General features: G+C 43.0%; 1 protein-coding gene across 7 annotated transcripts in view; it reads right to left on the bottom strand.

The window, feature by feature from the left end:
* sept9b (septin 9b) overlaps window positions 1–25,603 on the bottom strand; it is a 77,214-nt gene that overhangs the window by 25,706 nt on the left and 25,905 nt on the right. For 4 of the 7 annotated variants that reach the window (XM_034613324.1, XM_034613407.1, XM_034613234.1 and 1 more), the window contains one exon: window positions 18,411–19,085. The exons of 1 other annotated variant lie outside the window; for it this stretch is intronic. In XM_034613324.1, coding sequence (XP_034469215.1) covers window positions 18,411–19,085 — 675 coding nt within the window. Of the gene's footprint in view, window positions 1–2,641; window positions 2,917–7,677; window positions 7,853–18,410; window positions 19,086–25,603 lie in introns of those variants that run through there. 2 more of the 7 variants (XM_034613487.1, XM_034613661.1) reach the window with 2 other exon arrangements.

Here is a 25,603-nt window from a genome sequence, read left to right as displayed (position 1 = left end):
GCCGGAAAACACAACAAGAGTGAGCACACTCCGAACGGATAGCTGTAAGCAGAGACTGAGAAAATGAGAAACTAACGGCCAACGCAGCGGGGAAGCCATTGTGGTGCCGAGTACGATTGTACTGGGCAGCTCTCAGCACTGCAGGCAGAGCGACCGCAGCTGTAACTCCAAGACCAAACATTTCTGGGAAACACGAAGGGGGAACGAGCCACAAAGACGTCCACAGCTGCAATAGAGGGAACTGGTAAAGGGCAAAGGACAAACAGAGCCCACGCTGCAGTAAATCACAAACCACCAAGTATGAGCTGGGAAAGGGGCTGGTTTGAATAGTTCAAGATGGATGCTGTGTAGTGTTTAATGAGAGGAAATGAGAGCTGCTTTCTGCACTTTATGATTCTTTGTAGAGCCAGACCCACTGTTGGCCAATATGAGCCTCTCACAGACATATTGGTGTTTGCCGATTTTGAAACGAGAGTTAGCGATCCGGACTGTTGTATGAATAAACAATAAGAAATCTGGGGTGATAGTTAAGAAATTTCATTCTGTAAAATAAATTCTCGTTGATAAGCTCCCTAAGTGCTAATCACAAACAAACATGAGTTGTTTGTGAAGTACACGCCAAGACACGTTCTGTGATTAACAATGATCGCTCCCGAATCAAGAACAAAGTGACAGCCTGAGCCTCAAAACCTGGAGGCATGACGCTGCCACGTCGCTGAAGAGACCACCGCAAACTGGCACATTCCTCCCTCTCCCCTCCACCCCTCGAGTGTCTGCAGACAACTTGTCACCTCTGACAGGACATATTTGACGGGCTCCCATGCGTGACTGACATGTTGATGAGGTCACATCCTCTTGCTGTGAGCAGCTACAAAGATACTCTACACATACAGAAATGCACCATCTCCAACTTCCTGCTGCATTTTACAAAACTGCTGGTGACAAAACCACAGACAAAAACATAACACCACTTGCAGATGGAGGAGGACAAGAAGGACCACGTCCATGTGAGACTCTGCTCTATACACATGGATACACTTAGCCCGAGAGCGATGAAGACATACTGTAATGTGGGAACGAATACCTCAGACCAACAGCCTGGTTGTTTACTGTAAACCAAGTTTACGCCTTTTCTCCTTTGAGCTCTGCTGCCTTCAGGGCAAATTCTTTGGTCAAAAAACAGGCCAGAAGTAAACTGACGGGTCCGACATAATGGGGACGTCTCCACAGTAGTGGATAGTTTCGATTGACTCATAAAACCAGTTTTCAAATATTTGTGTGCACCTGCAAACACAATGCACGGTTTCTTGAAATTGATATCTCCGACAAGACTTGTTATGCGAGATCAGGCTGTTAATTACAGCAGAGGGGGGGGAGCCTGTGTGTGTGAATTTATTTCATGCTGCTGGGCCCCAAACAATCCTAATGAAGTGTTTATCAGTGGTGATTGAATTACTTATTATCGGCAAGCTAATCTGATTAGCATTATGCAAACAATGGCTGAGTGGCTTTAACTGCCGCCTATCGTGAAGCATGTGGTAATAAAGCTTTATGTAAATCAGATAGGAGGCAGCATTTGAGGATTCACAGGCTCTGTGTGATCAGCTTCAGGAAACCGCTGCCGTAACAACGGAATTTCCCCGGGGTGTGGATCAATAAAGTTTTTATCTTATATCATACAGTCGTCTCAATGTGCACGTCTACGTGACTACACCGTTCATGAAGGAGAAACAAATCACTAGTTTCTGTTTTCTTGGTTATTTAATGAGGTGTTGAGAGATTTTAGATGCAGAATCCAACCAACGCAACTTTTTAAAACTTGTTTTTCCGGTTGCTGGCCTCTGGGGCCCAAAACAATTTCAGCTAATTGAGTAACCACAACCTAATGTTCTTCCCACCAGAAGACCAAAGAGAAGAGTTACGATTCCCCCTGGAGGAGCGAATCTAGAAAATCAATGAAATTGACCTGTGCCTCTCTTCACCCTTCCTAGAACTCGGAAACAAACTCCCCTTGAGAGCAGCAGACACGAGGGATTTTCAAAACTAAATCACGTTAGAAACAGCCTGGCTCCATCACCGCTGGGTCAGAGTGTGTCTGGACACTGCCCTGATGTGTGAGGAGCTGGAGAAGACATGGCCCCCGAGGAACTGGCAACTTAAAGAGCAACAGGGACGTCTCCTGATTGGTCAACACTGTGTCCCATTATGGGGGATTGATTACCCATGCATGCTCTAGAGCCGAGGAGACAATGGGAGGGAGAGGGAGAAAGAAATGAGGAGGGGAGTGAGTTAGGGGGGGGGGAGAAGAAGGGTGGAAGTGACCCCCCCCAAACTCTCCCCTCTGGCTTAACAATGGGGAAGGATAGAGAAGGGGGGGGGGGGAGAGAGAAATAGAAAAGGCACAAGGCCTGCGAGCTGCACGAGGAGTTTACTGTGGATCTCATGGTAACAACACCCCCCCCCCCCTCTCAACCTCCACACTTTAACACAGCACACACAGAAGACACCAGGTAAAGGAACCCTGCCACCAGCCGTCCACATCCGCTCCTCCCTCCCTCCTCCACACGGATCCCCTCTCCACAATCATCCACAGGCATCGACAAGACAGAGAAAGCACACGGCGAACGTGCAAGCGACTCACCCAACCCTTTCCTCTCCTTCTCCTCTCTCTTCCTCTCACACTTCTCTTCCTCTCTCTCTATCACTGCTCCAGCTGGTGAGGCTGGTGTGCTGCCGCGGCTCTCCTGGCCACGCCCACGCCCCAGTCACGTGACCGCCATCCCGAGTGGCTCGGACGGCATTCGGCAGCCACACCCCTCATTCAAGAGAAAGTGAATGGAGAACATTGTGGATGTGGGGGAGCCATCTCAAGACATGTGATGTTAAGTCAACGCTCCAGAGGACAATGTGCGTGTGTGTGTGTGTTTTCACAGACAAGAGGAAATATCCTCCCTACATCCATGTCCTTGTGTGTGTCCATCTGCTCTCTCCCGCCCACTGCTTTGTTTCACAGAGGAGGGTATTAGATCATGTGTGTGTGTGTGTGTGTGTGTGTGTGTGTGTGTGTGTGTGTGTGTGTTTCCACTGAAAACATTGGATCATCTCCTAGAACCCTCCAGGGCTCAATTTCCCGAAACGCTCAGTTACTAGGAACCACAAAACTACCAGAAGGCCACTCGGAGAGAGCTTAACTTCACTTTATCACCATATTGCATATATACATGTATTGAGATCAGAAGCACAATGTTTACATACGCACCAAATTTCAACTGTTTAAAGGTATTCACATTCTACATATGCCTGATTTCATAAAGATCTCTGCATTATTTCTTGACAAATTCTGAAAATATCTAAAACATAACCTCCTCTAACTCTCGAGAAAAAAAATCTTTTAAAATAATATAACATTTGAGGAAATACGCTCATGCTTCTTTTTCTTGCAAAGAGATATTTCCAACTATTACAATCACTTCCTGGATGCTAAATATGAAACTGAAGCTTTTTTTTAAAAGTTAAAAATAAAAAGCCTGCTCAGCACAGCACAGCACATAATAATGTTTTGTGTGTGCTTAGCTGGGCATAGCAACCGTTAGAGACAAACCATTATAGCGACTTCAGGATACCACTACTCCTGGAAAAAGTTTTGATTTTAAATTAGAAGTGGTTTGTTTTTGTCACAGAATAAACAAACTCTATATCATGTTCTCATCGGTTAGCACAAAGCTCCTGGCAGGCTGTTATATTTACACAAAGCATTGCTAGATCACTTTTTTCCAGAGTTTGTGCTCATCTGCTGGCTGTATAGCCTTATATTCATTCAATCACAAGAGTGGCATTAACCTTTTCATCTACTTCTCACCAAGGTTAGACAGACGAACAAGAAACTGTCTTTTTCCAAAATGTCCAACTACCTGGAAACATGCAGGAATTAGTTTCCGAGACACAGGCCCCCTCACTAAAAGACAAACACGAGCAATTGTCATAGGTGGTTTTTGCTGTAGCTCTGCTTTCTCGATTTGTATTTGCCTGTTTTCGACCCCTTCACTACTCAGTGTGCAGCGGTATGAAATAGTCATGTAACAACTGGAGTGAATCAAGCTGCGCTGGCGTCCAACCTGGCTGCTAAACAGACAAATGTTCCAAAAGCCAAAATGTTCTCTGGAAATCTGTTTCGCTCTTCTGTGCTTCCTGTGTCCCAGCTCACGCACAACAGAGGGATTCACATTCATCCGTCCAGCTAACTTTAACTACAAAATCCTTATATAGTCGACACGTAAAAAACTATATTTTTCTAAGAATAGATGTTGAGATTAAAGAAAGATGCTGGTCATGAGATGGGGTCGATCGTCACTGACTGGAACAAGAGATGATTACTTTGCTCCTTTGTTGCATGGATGTGGCTCAACTTCTTTTTTCCATCAACATGCAGACCGAAGGCGTGAGAGAGGTTTTCATAACATTCAGCACAAATGTTTCCTTCCTGTCAAAGCTGGAGCTCACATCTGTCTTATTTGCAGTGAATGTGAAGCATGGATGCATCAACAGTTCTAATTTACAAATCATAGTCTCACTGCTAGTGTCTTAATATTTGACCAGTTCTTATTGACAGATTCATTGTAGACATGCAAACAAGTCTTCCAACAAATGTTTTTTGTCCTTGAGATCAGGATCATAAATCTATCACAGATCTTTGTCCGCTGAGGAAAAAAATGACAAAACCCTAAACAATCTAAATATTTTTACTGTCCCGCTAAACTGATGAACTGCTTTTCTTTAGGTTCTGTGCAAGAACGTCTGACACATTCCCACTGTATGTCTCTTTTTATCAAAGGACGCAGTTTCCCCATAGCCGTAAACAAAAAACAACGCTGTCAGTATGGAACCCGTGACCCCCACCAATGTCAGAAGTTGCTATTTCCTCTCGTGGGAAAAAAAAGCATCAAAGTCGAGGTCTAAGAGCCTGAAAAGAAGCTTTCAGCAAAAAAATTACTGCAAACATATTAAATTAGAGACCAAGCTTGCTGAGTAACTGTGCAAGGCGAGGTGAACATGATGCAAGTGTGTTGGTTGGTTTCATGCACAGATGACTTTCATCTATACTCGCGAGAAAATAATTACAGACTTTTACACTTTTAATTTGATCATACCATAATTTCTGCATAAGTGAGAGGTCGCATTATAATTTCTTTGACACAATTTAGTCAAGAGTCTGAATTTCTAAATTGAAGTCATGTGCTTGGTAAAGCGATAAAAAGCTCCAAATGCAGGGATTTGTGTTTCATTAATTCGTCTTTTGAAATACAGTAGCCATTTTGCATCAAAACATATGTCAACATTCAGTTCCATCAAAACATGTGGGATGAAGAGGTAACTGAGGGGGAAACGTTGATTTGGCCCAGAGGTCAGGGCTGATTGCTCGAAGGCCACTGGATCTGGGGCAGAGCACATATGGAGGTGATTAAAAGAGCCACTTCCATGACTCAGCAGAACGAGTGACTCAGTGACACGTCTTTCCTGCGAGCCGGAGGAAAGGCTGAAACCAAGAGGAGGAGGGGAATATGGGAAAGAGAAGGCAAAGGGGGAAAAAAAGAGATGGAGTGTAAGAGGAGGAGGGAGTGGGAACAGGGTTGGGGATGGTTGGAAGAGTGAAGAACAGGAGGGAGAAGGGGAAAGAGGAACAACATCTGGCTTGGCCTGGATATCTACAGGGGAAGATATCTGGGTCTGTTGGAGACTTCCTGTTGTGTTTTATTTGCTGTGGTTGTTCTGCTCCCCTGTGGCGCAAATGGAGACAGCATGTGTGTGATGAGCGAGGACGGCTTATCTCAACAACCCTGAAGTGGCCTCCGAGACTCAGGCTACAGCCACACTACTACGTTTTAGTCTTTTTTTAAAACAACTCATCAACTCTACTACGGACACGCCTGATGTCCACACTGCTCTGGGGCTGCTTTTAGTCTGGACGGGCAGAAATAGAGATGTTTGGAAACGCTGACGTAGACGCAGCGCTGACCCTGTTGTCTTCTGCATTTTACAATGATACATGCGTAGGAGACAAGCTATTTATCGAGCAATCTGGTTTGTAGCTCTTTCTGCAACTACCAACCAAATGCTTCCTGTGTAGCCCGCACGCGCATGTCTTCCTGTTTACATTAGCACATGCATGGCCAGTGTACACGAGCAGTCACTTGATAAGCATGGGTTTGTATGGATGGGGATTAGAAATGATATGGGCAGAGATTAGTTTTCAAATGAAAACGTAGCAGTAGGGATGTAGCCTCAGCCTCCGCTTTCTGGTTGAAATCACATGAGGACACATCAACAGTACAGATGGACTGATCTATGCATTTATCTTGAGCTGCTCCATGTGTTGACAGTTAAGTCCTTTGCAGTTTTGTTCCTCAGACTTCCACATTTGCCCTTAAGGTTACAATAACTCAGGCATGTGTTTGCTTTTTCATCAACCTTTTACTGCACTAACAGAGTAAGAAGTCTGCACCGTATTATTATTATTAGGATGGCCCATATATAGAAGATTAGGGATTAGCCTTTGTTTATGGAGAAGTGTTTGTCTCTGGTATCTTTTTTGTCCATTATAAGCCACCAACGTTTTCTCAGCCTTTGTCAATTTCAAGTGCCATGTGTTCAAACAAAGCCATTTTTTTTCTCACAGACGAGAACCTGTTTCTTCAAATCAAGAGAATGAAACAAGGATAAACTAGAAAGTAGAGAGCGTACCTCCGCCAAGGCCCACTCCATCCATCCATTATCTGTGCCGCTTACCCTTTGAGGGTTGCAGGGGGGAGGGGGCTGGAGCCAATTCCAGCTGACATTGGGCGAGAGGCAGGGTACATCCTGTACAGGTTTCCAGTGTATTGCAGAGCCAACATATAGAGACAAACAACTACTCATGCTAAATCTATAGACAATTAAGAGTCTCAAATTGACCTTACTCCAATCTGCAAGTGTTGGACAGTGGGAGGAAGTCGGAGTATCCCGAGAAAGCCTATGCATACAAGGTTATAACACACAGAAAGACCCCAAACTGGTATTCAAACCAGTGACATTCTTGCTGTGAGGTGACATCGCCAAGGTCCAACAGTCTCCATAAATTCAATCAAGCGGCACCAAATTTAAACATTCATAGATATCAGTTCCCCTAAATGTGCCTGATTTTTTTTTTCATCAAGATCAATGAATAAATCCCTTGGAATAGACATGAAGATTCAAATGCAAATCTTGCAACCTTCCCGTGAACCAGATCCTCGCCAATATTTAATGGGTTCTTTCCTGGACTCGTACCACATCACTCCACCAAGTTTCGTAGAAATTTCTTACAAATTTACAAAAAAAAGCAAAGAACCAACAAACGAATGGACAAGAGTGAAAACATAACCTCCTTGGTGAAGGTAAAAAAAATAGGCTAATCCAAACGAAACAATGTGGTTTGCAATCAAATAACATAAAGACAGAAAGAGGCAAAGAATATTCAACCACCATCTTGGTATGTTTCTGTGTATCCGTTTCACATATCCCCATGTGGAGAGGATACATCATACCTCAACTTGATTGGCCTTAATGGAAACCAGTCAATCCTCCTGTCTCCCCAGTCAAAAACAACCACGCACCCCCCACCCACACACACACACACACACACAATAGACAGCAGATACTCACAGTGATGATCCACCTCATGGTTGTTGTATATCTCACTGGAAGTAGAAGCCATCACAGTCAGCGCAGGGTTTAAAAAGAAAGAAATAAGGCAAGAAAGCTCCAGTAGTTTCCCACGCCTCTATGTAATGTGTATATGGCAGCTGCTGTTAAATAGCCCTCTGGTCTCAACGTGAACAAATTTGACCAACTCTGTTCCTGATGCTCACAACAAGTACTCGCTTATGTTCCGGAGACGCAGCCTTCCCTCATGAGCAATAAACACAAGCGACTCCATGGGATCGGCCTTCTGGGGAATCCCTGGCCCCTCTCGGGATTTTTGTGGGGGGCGAGGGACGGGGATGACTCAACTCCAAAATGAAGAGAGAAAACGGAAGGAGCTCTGTGCGGTGCTGCATGCCTCCCAGAAACGTAGAACCAAATCACGATGATAATTATCTATAATAGAAGCCTTTCTTGTGCAGAGACAGGGGAAGCAGATAGAGATTCTGCTTTTAGCGATCCCGAGCTATCATCTCTGTAACCTGTAATAATAATGTGGTGTTACATTTAAAATCTGTTTGCCAGGAATAGCCTAGAAGAAGCCCTTTGGTCCAACACATAATTTTGATGTTTAGTCTTGCATTAGAGTTTCTCATCTGTGGCAGCTTACCCTTTAAACCAATTCTTAAAATGTGTGGGTACAAAACACTTCACACCAGCGAGCATGGAGGTGATAGTTCATCTTTAGCTCCTCTCATCTCTAACGATGAGGCTTTCCTAAACAAAGGATGTTGATGAAGCTACAGACCACAAACCAAAAAGCTGCATTTGTATTTTCTAAACCTTTGAATCATGACTGATGATATCCAGTTGTATTCTTGTGCAACTTTTCTGACTGCCATTAATGACAGGATTGCAAGCTGAGGTCCTTATTATAGTTTTCTCTGTTTCTTTTATTGTTAAACAAACGTCTGTATGTAGAACGTATATCTCGACAACCCATTATCGGCTTCACAGTTAGAATGTGTATTGAAAATGGTCCGAGGAAGTGTAGTGGCAGATTTGGTGCGATTTGGACTTGGAATATGTTCAATAGTAATAGAATTTGAGTAAACAAACAGCTCCTTGCAGTCAGTGGGGGCGGGGCATAACAACCTCTCTGCGGACTGAGATGAACATATCCTCCCCTACGTCCACGGATAAACTTCAGCAGCAGCTGGACTCAAGCGGTCAGCAATAATATCAACAACTGCATTGTAGATAAACCAGGTAGGATGAAGAGAAAGTTTTCTAACTTAGACTGTTTATTAAAAAGCTCTGCACACAATGTCACATAAACAATACAAAAGTGATAGTATATTGTTGTACTGTTGGAGACGGACTCACTAATGACAAGGAATAATTCTGGAGCACTAATTAAATAAACTTTACTTACGAACTTACTACTGCAAACCTCAGCTATGACAGAAGATAGATGACAGAAAAACACTGTTTTTAAAGTCTGCGTCAACTTTTTACAAAAAGACTTGACTTTCCTTATTGATTCAATAGGAGCTCTCTTGACTAAATATCTAAAACATTCATCAGTGGGGAGAGCAAAATAAAAAGAGACAGCAGAAGTCTTGCATTAGTTCTCTGCCTTCAACCTAAAACTATTTATATGTTATACAGTAAAATCCCCTGTTTTTTTTTAACAATGCTGCTTAAATGCTGAAGTGCCTTCCTAGTGGAATAGTTGAACTTTACATGTACAGAGCTGAGTGCCTGAAAACAGGGTAATTGGCACTGAGACTGCACTTCAGCATCACTTCACCACAGCCCAGAGGACCGTCGTGTTGTCACTGTATCTTGGTGACATTCTCACGTTGATCACGTCTAAGTATCTTCATTGTCCTCAGTTCCATTCGACAGAGGTAAAATCTCTCTGCGTGGCTTTTGCTAACTTGGCTTCAACACATCTCTGATCTGTATAAGCAAACAAACATTTAATAAATCGTCGAGTAGAACAAACACTCGACTGTATAATCAGCTGTAGTTGGTTTGACATAAGGGATAAAGCTTCACCCTCATCACAGGCAGACTTCAGACAGACCCCCCCCCCCCCCCCCCCCCCCCCCCCCCCCAGCTACTCTCACCTACTCATCTCAGCAGATGGCCTAACTACAACACAAATGGCCTCTGTCTGTCCACACAAACACATGCACACAGCACACAGACACACAAAAATGACTGTTTTTCCAGTATGTCCTCCATCAGCCAACAACTCGGTTAAACACCATTAGCGGAGAATGTGAAAAAATACTGACCTCACTTGAACCATCCTTCTTCATTAAAACCACTGTGTGTGTGTTTGTGTGTGTGTGTGTGCGCGCACACATAAGGTGTGTGATGTCATTTCTTCCTGGAAAGACTGAATATAAACCTGTTGCTTTGCAGATGGTCCAATCGAACCTCATTTATAAATATGTCAAATCTCCCATGGTCATCAGGGAGAGAGAGAGTTTTTTTTATCACCTTCAGGAAAAGAATTACAAGACAGTCATGCTTTGTACCTTTCAGATAATTCAGTAACACAATCACTTTGCAAGTCTTAATAAAGTTCTTAATAGTGCATTTTCATGACAAGCAGCCCTGGCTAACAGCTGCAGTTCAGTCAGTCCAGGTCAGCTATGTTTGACTAAAAAAAAACGAATCTTCCATCTCAGCCCAACATGACTGAGGCTTCGTAGCTTCAGTTATATGGCTGAGATAAGAGACATGATTTTCCCATCAGTTTCTTGGACAAAGGAACCTCGGCTCATATCTGGATTAACAAGAGGGAGGATTCACCCCGACACCGACAAGATAAATGAAGATAATGACAGCAAAGAATAAACGTTATCTCAGTTTGCTTCATCACACGCTGATGGCCCATATCCTGCTATTTGTCTAATGGAGATGGAAAAAGGTCGACAAAGGTGCTTTGTGTGTGTATGTGTGTGCAGAGTTTGTTTATCAAAACCAATCCTTGTGGAAGTGTGATCGTTCTGCCAAAAGTCGTATTCCCAGTCCGAGCTGAAACGAGGTGTTTGAACTAATGTGTGAATGTATGTGCTTGTACGTTCTGTGTTTCAGTGCATGAAGGTAAAAGTTGTGAATCTGTCAGCGTCAGGTCACAGCAGAAGAAAGTGAAAGAAGAGCAGGCTTTTGCAGCAGATGTTGGATTTGGCAGGATGACAAAAAGGGACAGAGGTCTTTCTGCAGTGGTGGGAAACTTCTTTAACCCTTGACTTCCCCCAGATGCTCAATGTAAACTCTAACTTCCGCAATAGTCTTATCGTGTGTGTGTGTGTGTGTGTGTGTGTGTGTGTGTGTGTGTGTGTGTGTGTGTGTGTGTGTGTGTGTGTGTGTGTGTGTGTGTGTGTTTTATCTGGGGCAGAGGGGCTCCTCCTCCTTCAATGTAAGATGGTCATTAAAAAGGAAACCCTTTATGCCCACTTTTGTTAATGTCCACACACTTCAAACAGCTGCATGACGTTGTCTTGAATAAGTTCCTCTCCTCGAGATATACATTTGTGTATGAAAAACTTTCATCAGACACGAACAGGAAAAAGCCTGACGTCTGCATGTTGATGCACTTCTATAGCAACTGAACCAATGCACTTCAGACACTGGATTTGTTTAAGGCAGTTTCACAGTCATTTTCAGGTGTTGGCTTTAAAACCACGAAAAAACTGCTTCATTTCACCCACCAGTCAGATTCACTGTCTAACTGGGGTTTACCTGTCAAACACTGCCTCCTTGTGGCCTCAGTAGGAAGCACGCTCATGGTGTGTGGTCACAGTGGAGTAAATGAGAAGTGACACTTGTCACTGTTCTCACTGCGGGACATTTTTCGAGCTGAAAAGACAGACGTAAGGGTTTAGAGGCTCACTGACTTCAAGTGAGCAACACGGCACGTTGTTTGGCAGCAAAGCAAAGACACAGTCAGGGACAATCTGTGCCTCAGAGCGAGAACGTCATCGTGTGATCATCTGAAGGCGAAGATAAAGAAGATTTGAGTGCAATAGAAAGTGCTCTCAATGTGTAATTCATTAAAGCAATGCTAATATTTAAGTTGTCTGATATTTGTGATTGATTAGACTTCACTGAGGTGTTTTGTATTTAAGCCCTGAGGCTTTCTTAGTTTGGCTTCCTCTCTTCTTCCTCTTTCACCATGTTGTTTCAATTGTGAGTAAATGAAGACAGAGCTTAAGATGAGGTGGGGAGATTAAAGGCCTTGGATTGTTTTGGACTCTGACAGAGTAACATCGTAACGTGTAGGACCCCTCCTCAGCCTCATAATGCAGCTACGTAGTGCATGAAACTTCACAATGATGTTATTCTCAGGTCAAAAGCTCAAACAGGCAAAATACTGACTTTCATTTCTCTGCCTCTCTCTTTTTTCTCTTGGTAATTAGTCAACAGGTCACACCGAGTAATGGGCTGGGATCAGTCCAGGGTAATTACACTGCGAGAGGACTGACCTCGGATATGCCTCCGCCTGAAGGTGCCTGCATGTGTGTGTGTGTGTGTGTGTGTGTGTGTGTGTGTTTGTGTGTGTCTGTGTGTGTGTGCGTGTTGTTGAAAGAAAACTAAAGTAATACAATTTTGAGATGAAGAAATGTGTTTGTGTGTGTGTGAAGATGTGTCATTGAAAGACAACAAAAGTAAGACAAATATGAGATGAAGAAAGTGCGTTTGTGTGTGTGTGCGTGCGCGTGTGTGTGCCCTTTCCCGACCTATGGACAAGCAGAGACAAATCACCCTCAGCCTTCTGCTGGCTCCTCCTCCCCACTTTCAGAAGGTCAATCCAGACCAGAGACAAATGGCTTCACTTGCTCCTTCGTCCGTAATGACTACACCTCCATTAGGAGAACAAATGTACTACAAGATAATCTGTTTATTTAGGCAAAGCTACGGTTAATTCCACCTCAGCATCTGCTCGGTTGAAATGAGGACACCTCTTTTGTTCTTTGCCATCACAACAGGAAGACGCGACACAATGGCACAACATGGAGTGAACCTTGAAATACACATTTCAGTACATCCATACCCTCCATTTCCCGCTCCACCTTTTTTTAGTGCAGCTCTTAACCCTTTGATACACAACATAGGTCAAAAGTGACCCGGCTCAGTTTTTATTTTCTATTTCTTTGCAGTGAATGAATTTCATCATTCAGTATATTACACTATATCTGTACAGGAGAATAATGCCTGTCTAATTCCACAGATACTCCCTTCTCTATCTAAGCAGGACCCAAGGTCAGGTCATAGATAAGGGGCCACCTACAGTACATTGTAGTGTCTACGTTGTGGGACTTTCATATCTAACTCAGATGCCCCAGACAGAGAGGCACCAACTTCAACTCTCACCAACTTCAACTCTTTTGTGTATTTCACCAGTGGCAAGACGTAAGGACACAATGTGATTTAGGAATACATATTTAGACTAAACTGTCCAATAGGATGCGAACACCTACATGTAACATAGAGAGTGACAGCAATTCTAGCCATTCATGGATGTGCCGTTGGAATGGGTGACCCAAGTAGAGGAAGATATACTGGGATGCTGTGGGAGACATCTTCAGACTGGGGGGTGACAATTGCTCATGTTACTCTGTTAGCGTTTGTATATTGTTTCACCTTCTGTTCTCCTTGATGCATCAAGTCTACATTAAAACCTTCTGCATAAGACATCAGCTGCTGCCTGAGTTCTCCTTTTCACCAGCTTCCAGGAAACTTCCATAACACAGACATGGGTCAAAAATGACCAATACAGTGTGTATTCACTACGGAACACCTACCATTCATTTCACACGGCTGCTTTGCACATCTGATGCGTGTAAGTCTTATTTTACAATCCATTACTAGTGAGAAAGAGAAATACGTAAAATGCTTACTAGCTGTTAGCTAGCTGGCGTCTTTTTTTGGCTAGCTAACCATAGCTAGATCAACAAAATAAAATATAACAGTATATACTTAATAGACTGATTGATATGCATTTGAAAATATGCTTTTGATTTTCTTTTTCCAGAGTGTTAGTATGGCTGGTCGCAATCATTTCAGACTTACCGACCGTATCATAAAGATGCTGCCTGAAGAACAGGATGAGGTAAATGAGGAGGCAATTCTTGGTCTTGAGTCTGAAATCTCTGATGCTGAGGACCTAGACTTTGTCTTGGAATCTAGCTCTCCTAAAAGAAGAAGGCTCCTGTGATGACATGAGTGTTCTATGTCATCATCAAAGGAGCCTTCTCCTAAATACAGAAGGAAGAATAAGCTATAAAAGAATAAACAAAAGAAACAACAAGCCATGCATGAAATAACACAGGAAATCAACACAGGTTATTTTTGACTCATGTTGTGAAGCAGTTTGCATATCTTGTGTATCAAAGGGTTAAATATTGTCTCCTGTATCACAATAAAACACTATGAAGCTACTGGATGAGACCCACTCCATGACAACCCACCAGTTTGCATAGTGATGACTACACTATTCATGGTCAACCTCCCTCTCTAATGACCCCTAATTTTGTATATTAATCATTATAATTTAAGGATGAATATACTGGAATCACTGGACGTAAGAGTCTCCAACTGAGACAACGTGACTTAAATTTGAAATGTGGTGCGACTGGGCTATTTCTGATCCCAGGTGGTGGTTTGTGTCTCGAGATGTTAGATAGAGCTCCCTCTGCAGCGTGTGATGGATTGATGAACAGCAGGCCCGCCTGTCAAGATAAGGTTTCCCATCTGGCTCAACACATAGGAGCAGACCAGATAAAAATCACAGCCAGTCTATCGTGTCTGTAGCCCGAAGTGAACTTAAAGCTCGTGTTTTTCTTTGTTATTTTTTTACCCCAGAATATCACTTATTTCATCAAATTTAAGTCATAACATTTACTGTGGATTCTTGTACATCTGCCAGCACTTGAAGCTATAAACTACAGTTCATTAGAGTCGAGTATTAAAATGTGTTTCATACACACCTATACATTTCTTTGTGTACATAACAATTATTATGGATTTCACACTAGATCCAATAGTTTTGTCACTTTGACCCTTGAACACACGAGCTGCACACAATGGGATTTTGCTTCTTATAAATGAAATAAATTGGCATCATTTCAAGTCCAACAGTACATGTGTGTCTATGTGTCCTCTGCTCTGCTGACTACAAGCAAAGATTGATGTACTTTCTCATCAATACACCTACTAAAGTTCACTTTTCTCTGCACGTGTGTCCACATATCACTTCACATTGACCTTTCACCCTCTGTGACGCTTCAGATCAGAACACAGAAGGAGGGCGGCGAGGAAGCTGAGTGACGTAGATCACATGAGAGCGGAGAAAGGAAGTGCACTGCAGTGAGGTCACACAGCGGGGAAAACAATCGGACGGAACAGCACAGGATATTCTGTGTGTGTGTGTGTGTGTGTGTGTGTGTGTGTGTGTGTGTGTGTGTGTGTGTGTGTGTGTGTGTGTGTGTGTGTGTGTGTGTGTGATGTAATTTCCTCTTGGAACGACTGAATGGGCCGGAAAGCGGCTTATCAAATACACTTGTGACAAGTTGACAGCCAAATGGAAAAATATATTTAAAAACAACGTTAAATAATTGCTAATTTATAAATAATTACTTGGAATTGGAGCAATACGGCAAATAATTATTTATAAATATCCCCATTTCACACATGCCACCAGACCAATGGGTCTTGGATAGAACTTGGATCTTAGAGATGACTAAATTTCAGTTATTTTAAATCTGTGAATATTATACATGGGGCCAGCAGGAAGTTTACCCCTCACTTAGATCTCGGTTAGGCCCTCTCCTTACTGACAAATAAGTAGCTATGACCTCTATAATCTAGAAGAGGGCCATGTAAAGGTTTCAGCACAGATGAGAAATTTATAGGCACATGCAGTAGGAACTTTATGGCAACATGATACACACACTGGGTCAGTGTTTAAATATACTGTGGGAAATGTGCCTACGAAACATCAGCCAAATGACAAAGTGCATTACTTCAGAGACTTTTGGGTATTTCAGCTTCGGGCCGTGTATAAAGTACAAACCAGGATTATATAACCTCAAATGACCTAAATCATCAAGAAAACACACCCATCATTATGTTTCATCAAGAGCTAATTATAAAATACTTGGCAGGGTGTTTAATACTGGGACACCGATGCAATACAACAGTTTTTCCTCTTACAGTTGTTTTGTGAGTAAAGACACTGATACATAAATAACAGATAGAAGAAGTGGCTATAATTAATATTTTCTATAATGATATATGATGATAGTTCGATAAATATAAAAACGATATGATAGGGGTCACTCACTGAGGCTATAGACACTTATCAGTCAGATTTTTAGAACATGTCTCGCCTTTCTAACATAGTTTTGTTGTTGTGCCTCACGTCTGTCATAGTTTAATTTTGGGCTGCAGCAGATAGATGTTTCCCTCAAAAAAGCTCTAAAAGCTCACAGTACCTGCTGAGCACCACACTCCAGAAACAAAGAGTTAGCTGAGCTATATCCAGATGCTCCCCTGAGGATCTGGTGGAGACCAAACACAGAGCAAATATTAGACTAAATTCAAACAAGTAACTAACACTCATCAGGTGGATAAAAATACCTCTTGAACAGAATGATGATACTGATCTGCAACTGCAGGATGTGACACAATGCAAGAATATAACACTTTTACCACCGCAACTTTAACAGTTTACAAATTCTTTCCGCTGCCACCATGTGATAAAAAGTTTATGCAGATTAAGTTTCATATAACCCACTAAATATATAGGTTGCTCTTGTGTTGTTAATGCCCCTACAGTCTTGTTGTGTAGCTGTGAAGGAGCTTAGGGCACATCCATACTGCGTAACCGTGTGAAAACTGCAACGGATACGCCTGGCACCAACTCCACTCCAGCGTTTTAGAGCTGTTTAGAGTTTGAAAACGCTGCTGGTACCGTTTTAGTTTAAAAACTCCGGGCAGCGTTTTATTCTGGACAGTCAGAAACTGAGATGTTGGGAAACAATGACATAGCCACTCACAACTGCTTGCTAATTGGGTCTTTTTGGTCATGACGTAGCCTTTGCTGATTCGTCAGGCTCCCATCACATGACCCCTCCTGTAAGAAAGCGACCGGCATTAGCCTCGGCTAGTAGGACACAATATAAATAATCAATTACTAGCATTGCTGAAGTGCAGTTAAATTCTGCATTTTACAATGATACCACTGCTTACATGTGTAGGAGACAAGCTATTATTCAAGCACTCCGTGCACATCGGCACGTGCATGCCCAGTGTACACGAGTGGTCACGTGATATGTGTTTCAGGCGTGTTAGTATAGAAAGGAATTTAAACTGATATGGAGCCAAAACGCTCGTTTGGACAACAAATCTTTTTCAAGATGGATGAAGCCTTACGTTCGGCTTACTTAGGTGGGAAGTTAAAAAACAATTCACAAGCTGCTCCATAGAAACTCTGTGGCCTTAAATCTGACTCTCTGTGTTTCATGTGCTTTAATACTAATTACTATTTAACTGCTGCACCACTGTTCTGGTGCTGCCAAGGTTATGCTTTTATCACATAACAAAAAAGCCACGCCGGCTCCAATTCTGCATGAACAGACATGGACAACCACAAATACAGACAGTCTGCTGTTCCTACTGACAGATCGGCCTCCGAGGACACGGTTACTTGTGTTACTGACAGACGTGCAGACATCAGATTAATCAAACAGACCCACTCCTGTTACTGAATTCTTCTTCACAACGACAGTCTCATAGTGAGAAGAGAAGCAGCAAAAGATAAGAAACAAAAAGTTCAAACAAATCAGTCTACGTGAATTTACATCTGGAAAATGTGACAAGACTTTTTTAGACAGTGTGGTGTGACTGTGAGCTAAGAGTAAAGAGTTCCTCCTTCCTCATCACATAAGAAAATATGACTGTTTTAACTGGAGCTTTGGATCGCCTATTACACTCACTTTAATCTCCTCTCCACTTATGACACTGCCGCATTAAACTACTAAATGCTCTGCTCAATTCAAACATGACAGGCGTCTCCAATTCAGACTTTACACATCAAGCCAAAAAGAGAGAATCTATAAAAGATTTAAAGGAAACGATGTCACAGACAGAAAAGGATTGAAGCATGTTAACAAGGTACATTATCTGCAGTAATCTGTTCTTTGTTTTGTTCTTCATTTGTTCTAAAAGCATGTTTCTTAATGACAAACGTGGGTTTAGAGGAAATTTTAGGCCTCGACAATCTGCCCGAAGAATTCACCGAAACAATGATTACCTCTTTTTTCCTCAGACAACATGGGGGTTGTAATCGTGACTGCAACTATGGAAGAAGCCCCCAAACTGTTACACCTGCTTGGAGCAGCCTGGAGAGCAGCAGTTGTGTTGGCTGGTGCTGTAAAGGGCCCTTACACAAGAATGACGGACAGAATCTTAAATTGTAATGATTTGTTTTGTTGCACTAAAGTCCTGTGTTTGTACTTTCTATCAGCAGTGAGGGAAAACCGATCAACAGAAATAATAAGAGGGTTGTTACCTCACAGCCATCCAACAGGCAAAGAGTAGAAATCAGAGGGAAGTGAACATATCACCAAATAAATGCCAAGAATCCCCACTTCAAGTTCCTCATAATGATGCAGTTGTGTTTAGAGGAGGTGTCTGACAGTTTCAGGAAGTGGCTGGAATGGGTGACTTACTTTCTGGGTTGGGGGATCTGCGTCCATGGTTCGGTGAGGAGCAGCGGAAGGTGGTCACGATGGTGTTGTGGTGTGGGTTGGGGTGGTGTGGGTGGTGCACCGCTGGGTGGTGGCCGTTGTTCTCCGCAGGAGCTCTGGTGATGCTGATTTCAGGTTTACGTACATCCCCGGGACTGGGGGGCTCAAACTTGCGAGCGTGATTCTGCTCGGGGGGGCGGCTGGTCCCGTTGTTGTTACTGTTACCCTCATTGCGCCGGATCACAGGGGAGTCACTGGGTGTCTTGGCAAAAGTGACCTCCCTCTTGTGGCCCAGCTCGGGGGTCTTAGAGTGACCCAGGACCTCGGGGCGTTTCACGGTGCTGCTGGTCACAAATCGTGAGGAGGCGGGGCTGGTGAGGTTATCCACCTGCTTGCTGGACGAAGAGGAGATGTCGATGGAAAGCTCGGAGCGGCGCGACACAGGCTCGGGGGTCTTGGAGCCTCCTCCACCCATGATGGAGCGGGGCTGGGTGAAGTTGAGGTTGTTGTTGTTGTTGGCCGCGGTGCCCAGGTCACGGTAGTAGATGCTGGTGGGGGACATGGCGTTGCGGTGAGGGGAGCTGGTCGTCCGGCGGGATCCGGGGGAGGAGTGAGATGAAGTGTCGACATCCTCCACCTCAAAGGACCTCTTTAGAGCTGCATGTGAGGGACATAGACAACACGACTGATCAATTCCTTATTGGCAGAAAATTGATTGGGAACTATATTGGTGTTCAGTTGCGTAACCTTTTAAAAAGAAATGACATACAACATAATGATCTGGGGTTTTTGTGTGTTTGACATAATTGAAAATTGAATGTGCTTAGGAGTTGGTAACAAGGAAATTATGTTTTTGCAACTTAACTGCAACAGCAAATACACAGTGTATGTAGCTGAAGGAAAAATTATCATGAACTAAATTTATATATTTTATTTATTTATTTGGCATACATGTTGAAATGTAAATAGACATATACTCATATTTGTTTTCTAGCAAAATATCTAAGCCTAAAGTCCAATATTGACTTGGTATACAGGTAAACAGTATATACATGTAATTTCGGCCAGAAAAAACGAGACCAATGACAGGGCGACCTTTGGCCCATACAGTCTGTAGACAACACTGTTAATAAGTAGAACTGAAACTGTTGTGAACTGAAGTATTAGTGACCTAAAAGATTGTGACTGTAAAAAGGTCCCCACGTAGACAGCGTTTTTTGTAACGGGCCACAGACCAAAATAAATGAATTACAGTAAAAAGGACAATGTTTCTCATGCAAATGTTGTATCGAGGACGTATGGAAACACTCAAGTGTAGTATCAAGTGCAAAGTATTTGAGCAAATGTACTTTGTTACTTTTCCCACAGTTTATATGCAGCAGAACAGACCACATCAAAAACACATTTACTTACTCTTAACTTTTCTAAAACATTTCTAAAAGCAAAACAAGCTCATCGGCCCCTTATAAAGTATTTGTGGGTCAAGATTGCTGTTTTTAGGACCAAAGAACAATACAATAAAATGTTCATTAAAAAAGATCACACCAGTTAAATGAGCATTGAACAAAGTGAATTGTTTCTCTAAAACATAATACGAACGGCATCCAACTAGTAAAGACTCTGTGGCTGGAGGGTGGAGCGGCTGTAGAGGCAATTTTGGTGGCAACAAAATGCAACAATTTCTATCTGATGCCATTACATTCCCCATCACAAACAGTTTTCACTACACTGAAACAACATATGAATTAAATGCAACACGAGTGTTATACACAAATTCTGGGGTTTCAGACAGAGTGATGCTGTGATGCATGCAGACTGCCAGGCATTTAGGGCAAAAAGAAAAAGTTTCGCAATTAATGAGCAACATGGGCACAGCGAGAGAAGCACATCCTTCCCCTCGGCTGTGACGTGAGAAAGTGGCTGCGCCGTCCAAGACGAAGATACCGAGGGATGGAATCGCCCCCTGGGAAGACCGCGCTGGCTCAAAGTCAACTTGAATTTGACTCCCATCGAGGAGTTGCTGTGCCAAGCCAGTGGCCAGGAGCTGCTATCAAAATGACACACTAGTTGGACCAGTCCGCTCACGCACGCCCTTAAGATCATCTCCTGTTTCCAACAATCCCAAACTCAGCGCTGATTATTTGATCCCTTTGTGGCATGTGGTGTGTGTGAGTGTGTGTGAGTGCTGACACACACCACTTTGCTTTATGTAACTGTATGGAGTTCTGTTCAAAGTGCTTGTAAAAAAGGAATGAGTATGTGTTACGGGAATGTATACGTGTTTATTTTTAAGCGACTACACCCACAGGGAGAGGACCATGCCCCGGCCCCGCTGCTCGCTGCGTAAGGCCAAAACAACCTCAGTGGATGTGGAGCTCAACACAATCACATCAACGCCGTCTACCCGCACACATCGGCCGGCACCGCTAATCTAATTTACTGCCTCGCTCCAACATGGTGGACATTTGATACAATTTACCCTCTAACAAAAATTCAGGCCGCAGCCAACGTCTCGCTCTCTTCCCGTCCTCGCCGGACGCACCAAGGACGTTCTCGTTCACCACAGGAATAAACGGATCTGCAGTTTACGGTGATTTGTGATACAAATCTCCTTAACCCCCCCTCCCTGTCCCTCCCTGTTCACTGTTTTTCTAGACCTTGAAGCTTGGTTACCTTTCATTTGTGGCATTCAGATAGTAAAACACTGGTTTTATAAGATATGGCTGTAAGGTTATGTCGCCCCAGATCGTTTTACGTTCCCTACATTATGGGAGGAAAGCAGGAAATGTGTCTTAATAAGCATAAAAAAGGCCTTAGACATTAAATACCCACTTCGACAGCCATTTCCTCACGCTCCCATAATTTATTTTCTTCAAGTTCTGATGAGAGCAGAGTTCAATATCCAATATGGCGCCCCATGAAATTGCTTTAAAATCCATCCTTTAGATATACATATAAGAAAATTACATACAACAGTAAACTTGCAATTTATAAGTGGTGTCCAAATCCACAACGCCACTGGACTGTGTCCTTCTTACCCCTGCTCTCCTCCTCCGACTTCTTTTTTTTTTTTTATGATTGCAGAGATCGAGTCCAAGGCTGTGGCCACTTTCAACTCCGGCCAGAGAATAAGTCGTTCTGCCAACATGGCTCTGCAGATTTCACAAGGAGCCGAAAGGTTGTATGCACGCTCAGACTGTATTGAGTGTTTCGCGAATCATTTCATCCTCCTCTGAGAGTCCCAGCACTTCAGAAACTGTCGACAGTCTGTCATCTCTTGACCCCCGCTGCAGGCTTTTGTTATATTTTGGAAGAGCTGTAAATGTGAGAGCCGAGGCTGAACACGGGAGAGAAATCAGGACGCACATTCACAAGATTCGTCATAATAAAAGCCGAACATAGACGCTGTTTTTGCCGGTGACCTGTTAAGTGATCTTAGATTAGTAGCTCTGTGTTTGGCTGCTTTGTGATTATATGCCCTCGGGCGCAGGCCTGGAGCTGAGGACTCGCTGTTTGTTTGTATTTAGAGACTGCGCAGTCGAGTGTGCATGATTTAAGAGCAGAATCTCGCTGTGGTTTAATGCTGTTCTTTAACATCGGGCATTTCTCAATCAGAGTAAAAGGGCACTCGGAGAACGCATACATTTGCCAAAGCTGATTGGCCACTTTATCACCGTATAGCATATTAAAATCAGATACATGTAAACAGACGTTTTCCACAAACTGCTCACATTAAACAGACAAAATATCCACTCTCTGATATTGTTATTGTACAGTTACTGAATAAAGATTACTCCTCCAAATAAAATAATTATTTTGATTCACAAAATCTCGATCAATTTGCATCATTGATGTTCATAGATATTACAGTACAGGTGCCAGATTTTTTTCCATAAAGATCTTTGCATTATTTGTTGAGAAATTGGAAAAAATGTCGAAAAACACCCTACGTCCCAACGTTACAGAAATGAAAAAGAAATCCTGAATCTGCCCCCTGATCCAGATCTATGCCAACATTTAATGGGTTCTTCCCTGACCCGCACCACTTCCTTCCACCACATCTCACAGTAATCCATTCAGTAGTTTTTGCATAATCCTGCTAAACAAACACACACACACACAAAAACTTCGGGGAAAGCATAACCTCCTTGGTCGATTTAATTGTCGCCCAACCAGTCAGTGGTTCAGTTTCTTGTTTAGCCGAAGCCAAACGGCTAAGGAAGGATATTCTTTACCGTGAATATCCTGAGTATTTGTGCAGTGTGGGACTGACATATGGATGAAGGAGTATTGGTCCCAGTGAAGCAGCATTCCCAGACTATGAGCTGGAAACAAGAGGTGCCGTCCACCTCAGAGGAACCTCGTTAACAGCAGCCAGGAGCCTCGTCTCCCCACGTCCCTCCGCTACCTATCACCGCCCAGCGTCCAGTACCTCACCGTGTCTCATGTGGGACGACAGACAATATAGCTCTGAATTTCATGGTGCAACGAAAACAAAGATGGAGGCATCTGTGTCCTCACTTTGGTTCACGGTCATTTGTTTTGTAATCCAGCCCAGGTGTTAGGCCACTCTGCCTCTTTATCATCCGTGTCATCACTTAGACTGTACTCAAGGACGTTCCAACCAACCAACATAAACACTCAGTATCATCTCGGCCCAGATGCACGAATAAGAGATAGTCGGAGTCGGAGGGAGGAAAGCAAACAGAGAGACAGGAGGGAAGGAAGGAGAAAGGAGACGAGATAGAGAGACAAAAGGTTGCAGCGTGAGAAATGAGGAGGTTAAAACAGGTCAAAGATAAAGTTGCCACTTCTTCAGTTCTCTATCACTGGTGTTAGTGGACACTGACAGTGATATGGAGAAGTTCTCTGATGTTGCAGTGTACACAAAAAGCTCTCAGACATGCACTGAACTCTGGATAATCTCCTGAAATTATCCACAGAGGCTGTATATGAGTTTTTCCTGCCAGCCCACTAATACAAACTCTGAATATTGTCCTAATAATTCACAGCTAACAAGTGGGCATGTTACTGACGTTTCGAACAACACGACGGATGCAAAACTGGAAGAATACAAATATTTCTGAAAAGATGTGCCACACCAATGAGGATGTCAACGTAGAGAGACAACTATATTCAACAGCTATTGACGAAAAGGAGCGACGCCGGGTGTCGATGTGCTGTAGACAAATAAGCATAATTTCTGGAGCCGATTTTTAACTTGATGTCCTGCCTCCTGCATGATCTACCAGGTGCCACCTCTGGTCTTAAGGTTCCACAGATTTTCCTATTTTGTGAACGCGTCTGACCCAGATAATCTCCGGCTGCGTTCTTCGCATGTAAAAGGCCAAGTCCAAATAATGTCCAGACATCATCCAGCTTAACGTCTTGTCATGATGATGTCAATATCTAAAATATAAATATGAAGTTTAAGTCAATAAAAATGAAATGAGGATGCTTTCAAAAACTATACCATCAATAGTTTTACTTTATACAAACTGCAGTAATAATTTTTCAAGGTGAGGGCATATTTCAAACATATCCAGGAATGTATGTAGTCCCACAGTGAGGCCATGCTTCTAACATCATGACCCTGTGGAGAACACAACATCTATTACAAGACTCTTTGTTCTTCTTGTCACTGAAGATAGTTCTGTATGACTGTGGTTGTACATATTTGTTTATATATCTACAAGGAATGATAGAATTGTATCCTATTGTATTTTGCTTGGTCAGGTGAAACTTTACTGCCACATTATCAAACATCTTACTGCCCAATGATGGTGCTGTGTTTACTAATGCTGACCAGAAAGCTTTACTGCATGGTTCTCTACTGGCCTGGCCAACACCCTGTGTCCAGCACAAAGGAATTCTGGGAGAGTTAAAGGCGTAAAGAGGGGAGACATGTCAGAGGAAACTGCTGCAGAGATTGGGTCTAAATGTTCATTCATTTTGCAGCAATATTGACGCATGATATCTTTAAAAGGAGCATCTGAACACTAAAATAATACATAAATAAAACAATAGAAAATTTCAGCATGCACGCACACACACACACAAACACACACACGCACTAAAGCCATCCAGGCAGCTGCCAAATAACTGACCTGGTGCTTAGCTTCAGGCCTCAACCTGTGACAGGTAAAGCCTTGTTGTGTTGCTTTGATCAAAGGTTGGTTAACTATCTCATTCACAAGCAGATTGATTTACATCAGTGTCCAGAGCAGGTATAAAGAGAGCGGCTGCATTCCACTTAACACCTGTTGACACACACACACACTGTTTGGTCTCTCAATGAAGTCCTGATGCAAACGGAGAGTGGGGGGGGGGGGGGGCTTGCAACATGGAGATTACAAGTGATTAATCGTAGCTCCGTGACCTCGGAGCAGGAATTAAAATATGCGAGCCATGCACTTCTTACACATGAATCATTAAACAATGAAACTGCCTGTAAAATATAATATTTGGCGGAGAACATGATAATGCAGAGCTACAATCTCTCAGAGATTAATTTGTATGTGTGCACATTATGTGTGTGAGTCTGGCAATAACACAAAGTATATGAAAAATCTTTTTTAATTTAACTGGACTAACAACAATGCCTTACATGCTTGTGTGTTACTATAATATAGTTGTAATTGGACAACAGAGAACAGTTAAGAAAGTGTGGTATTTACACACATAACCAACCTGAACCAACTTAATAACACACTTTGGCCTCTGTGCCGGGTTTACACACTCTCTCCATTTCTATGTCAGTTTCCTCTCTGTGTTCACATTCCACAATGCAGCAACAACATGGCACCTCTGAGCAGATAATCAGCCCAAATTACCTTGGACTGGACACAGTCAGCTCAGTTTAGGTTGGACAACACAGCATGAGCCCACGTCCGACTCTGCGGAACCTCTCTGGATATTCAAATAAGAGCTTATCCTTGGCTTATTCTTTGGAGACTCATTTAGATTCAGAGAGACATGCTTTCTACCCTTTAGAAACCAGAAATTTCAGTTTGTGGTTTCTATCACCCCCTCTTTCCATAACAGTGCCACACGCTCATGAGTCCATCCAAAGAGGCATCATTACGTGTTTAGTGTGCTCACCCTCTCTGTGCCCATTTCCTTCTCAGTGTGAGATACAGCGCAGAGCAATGTACTGGAAAAGAAAATGATCTGGG

The sequence above is a fragment of the Hippoglossus hippoglossus genome, chromosome 1, assembly GCF_009819705.1.
Source record: "Hippoglossus hippoglossus isolate fHipHip1 chromosome 1, fHipHip1.pri, whole genome shotgun sequence".
Classification (NCBI taxonomy): Eukaryota; Metazoa; Chordata; class Actinopteri; order Pleuronectiformes; family Pleuronectidae; genus Hippoglossus; species Hippoglossus hippoglossus.
The sequence above is the reverse complement of the archived record's forward strand: the minus strand, read 5'-3'. Positions and strand labels throughout refer to the sequence as shown.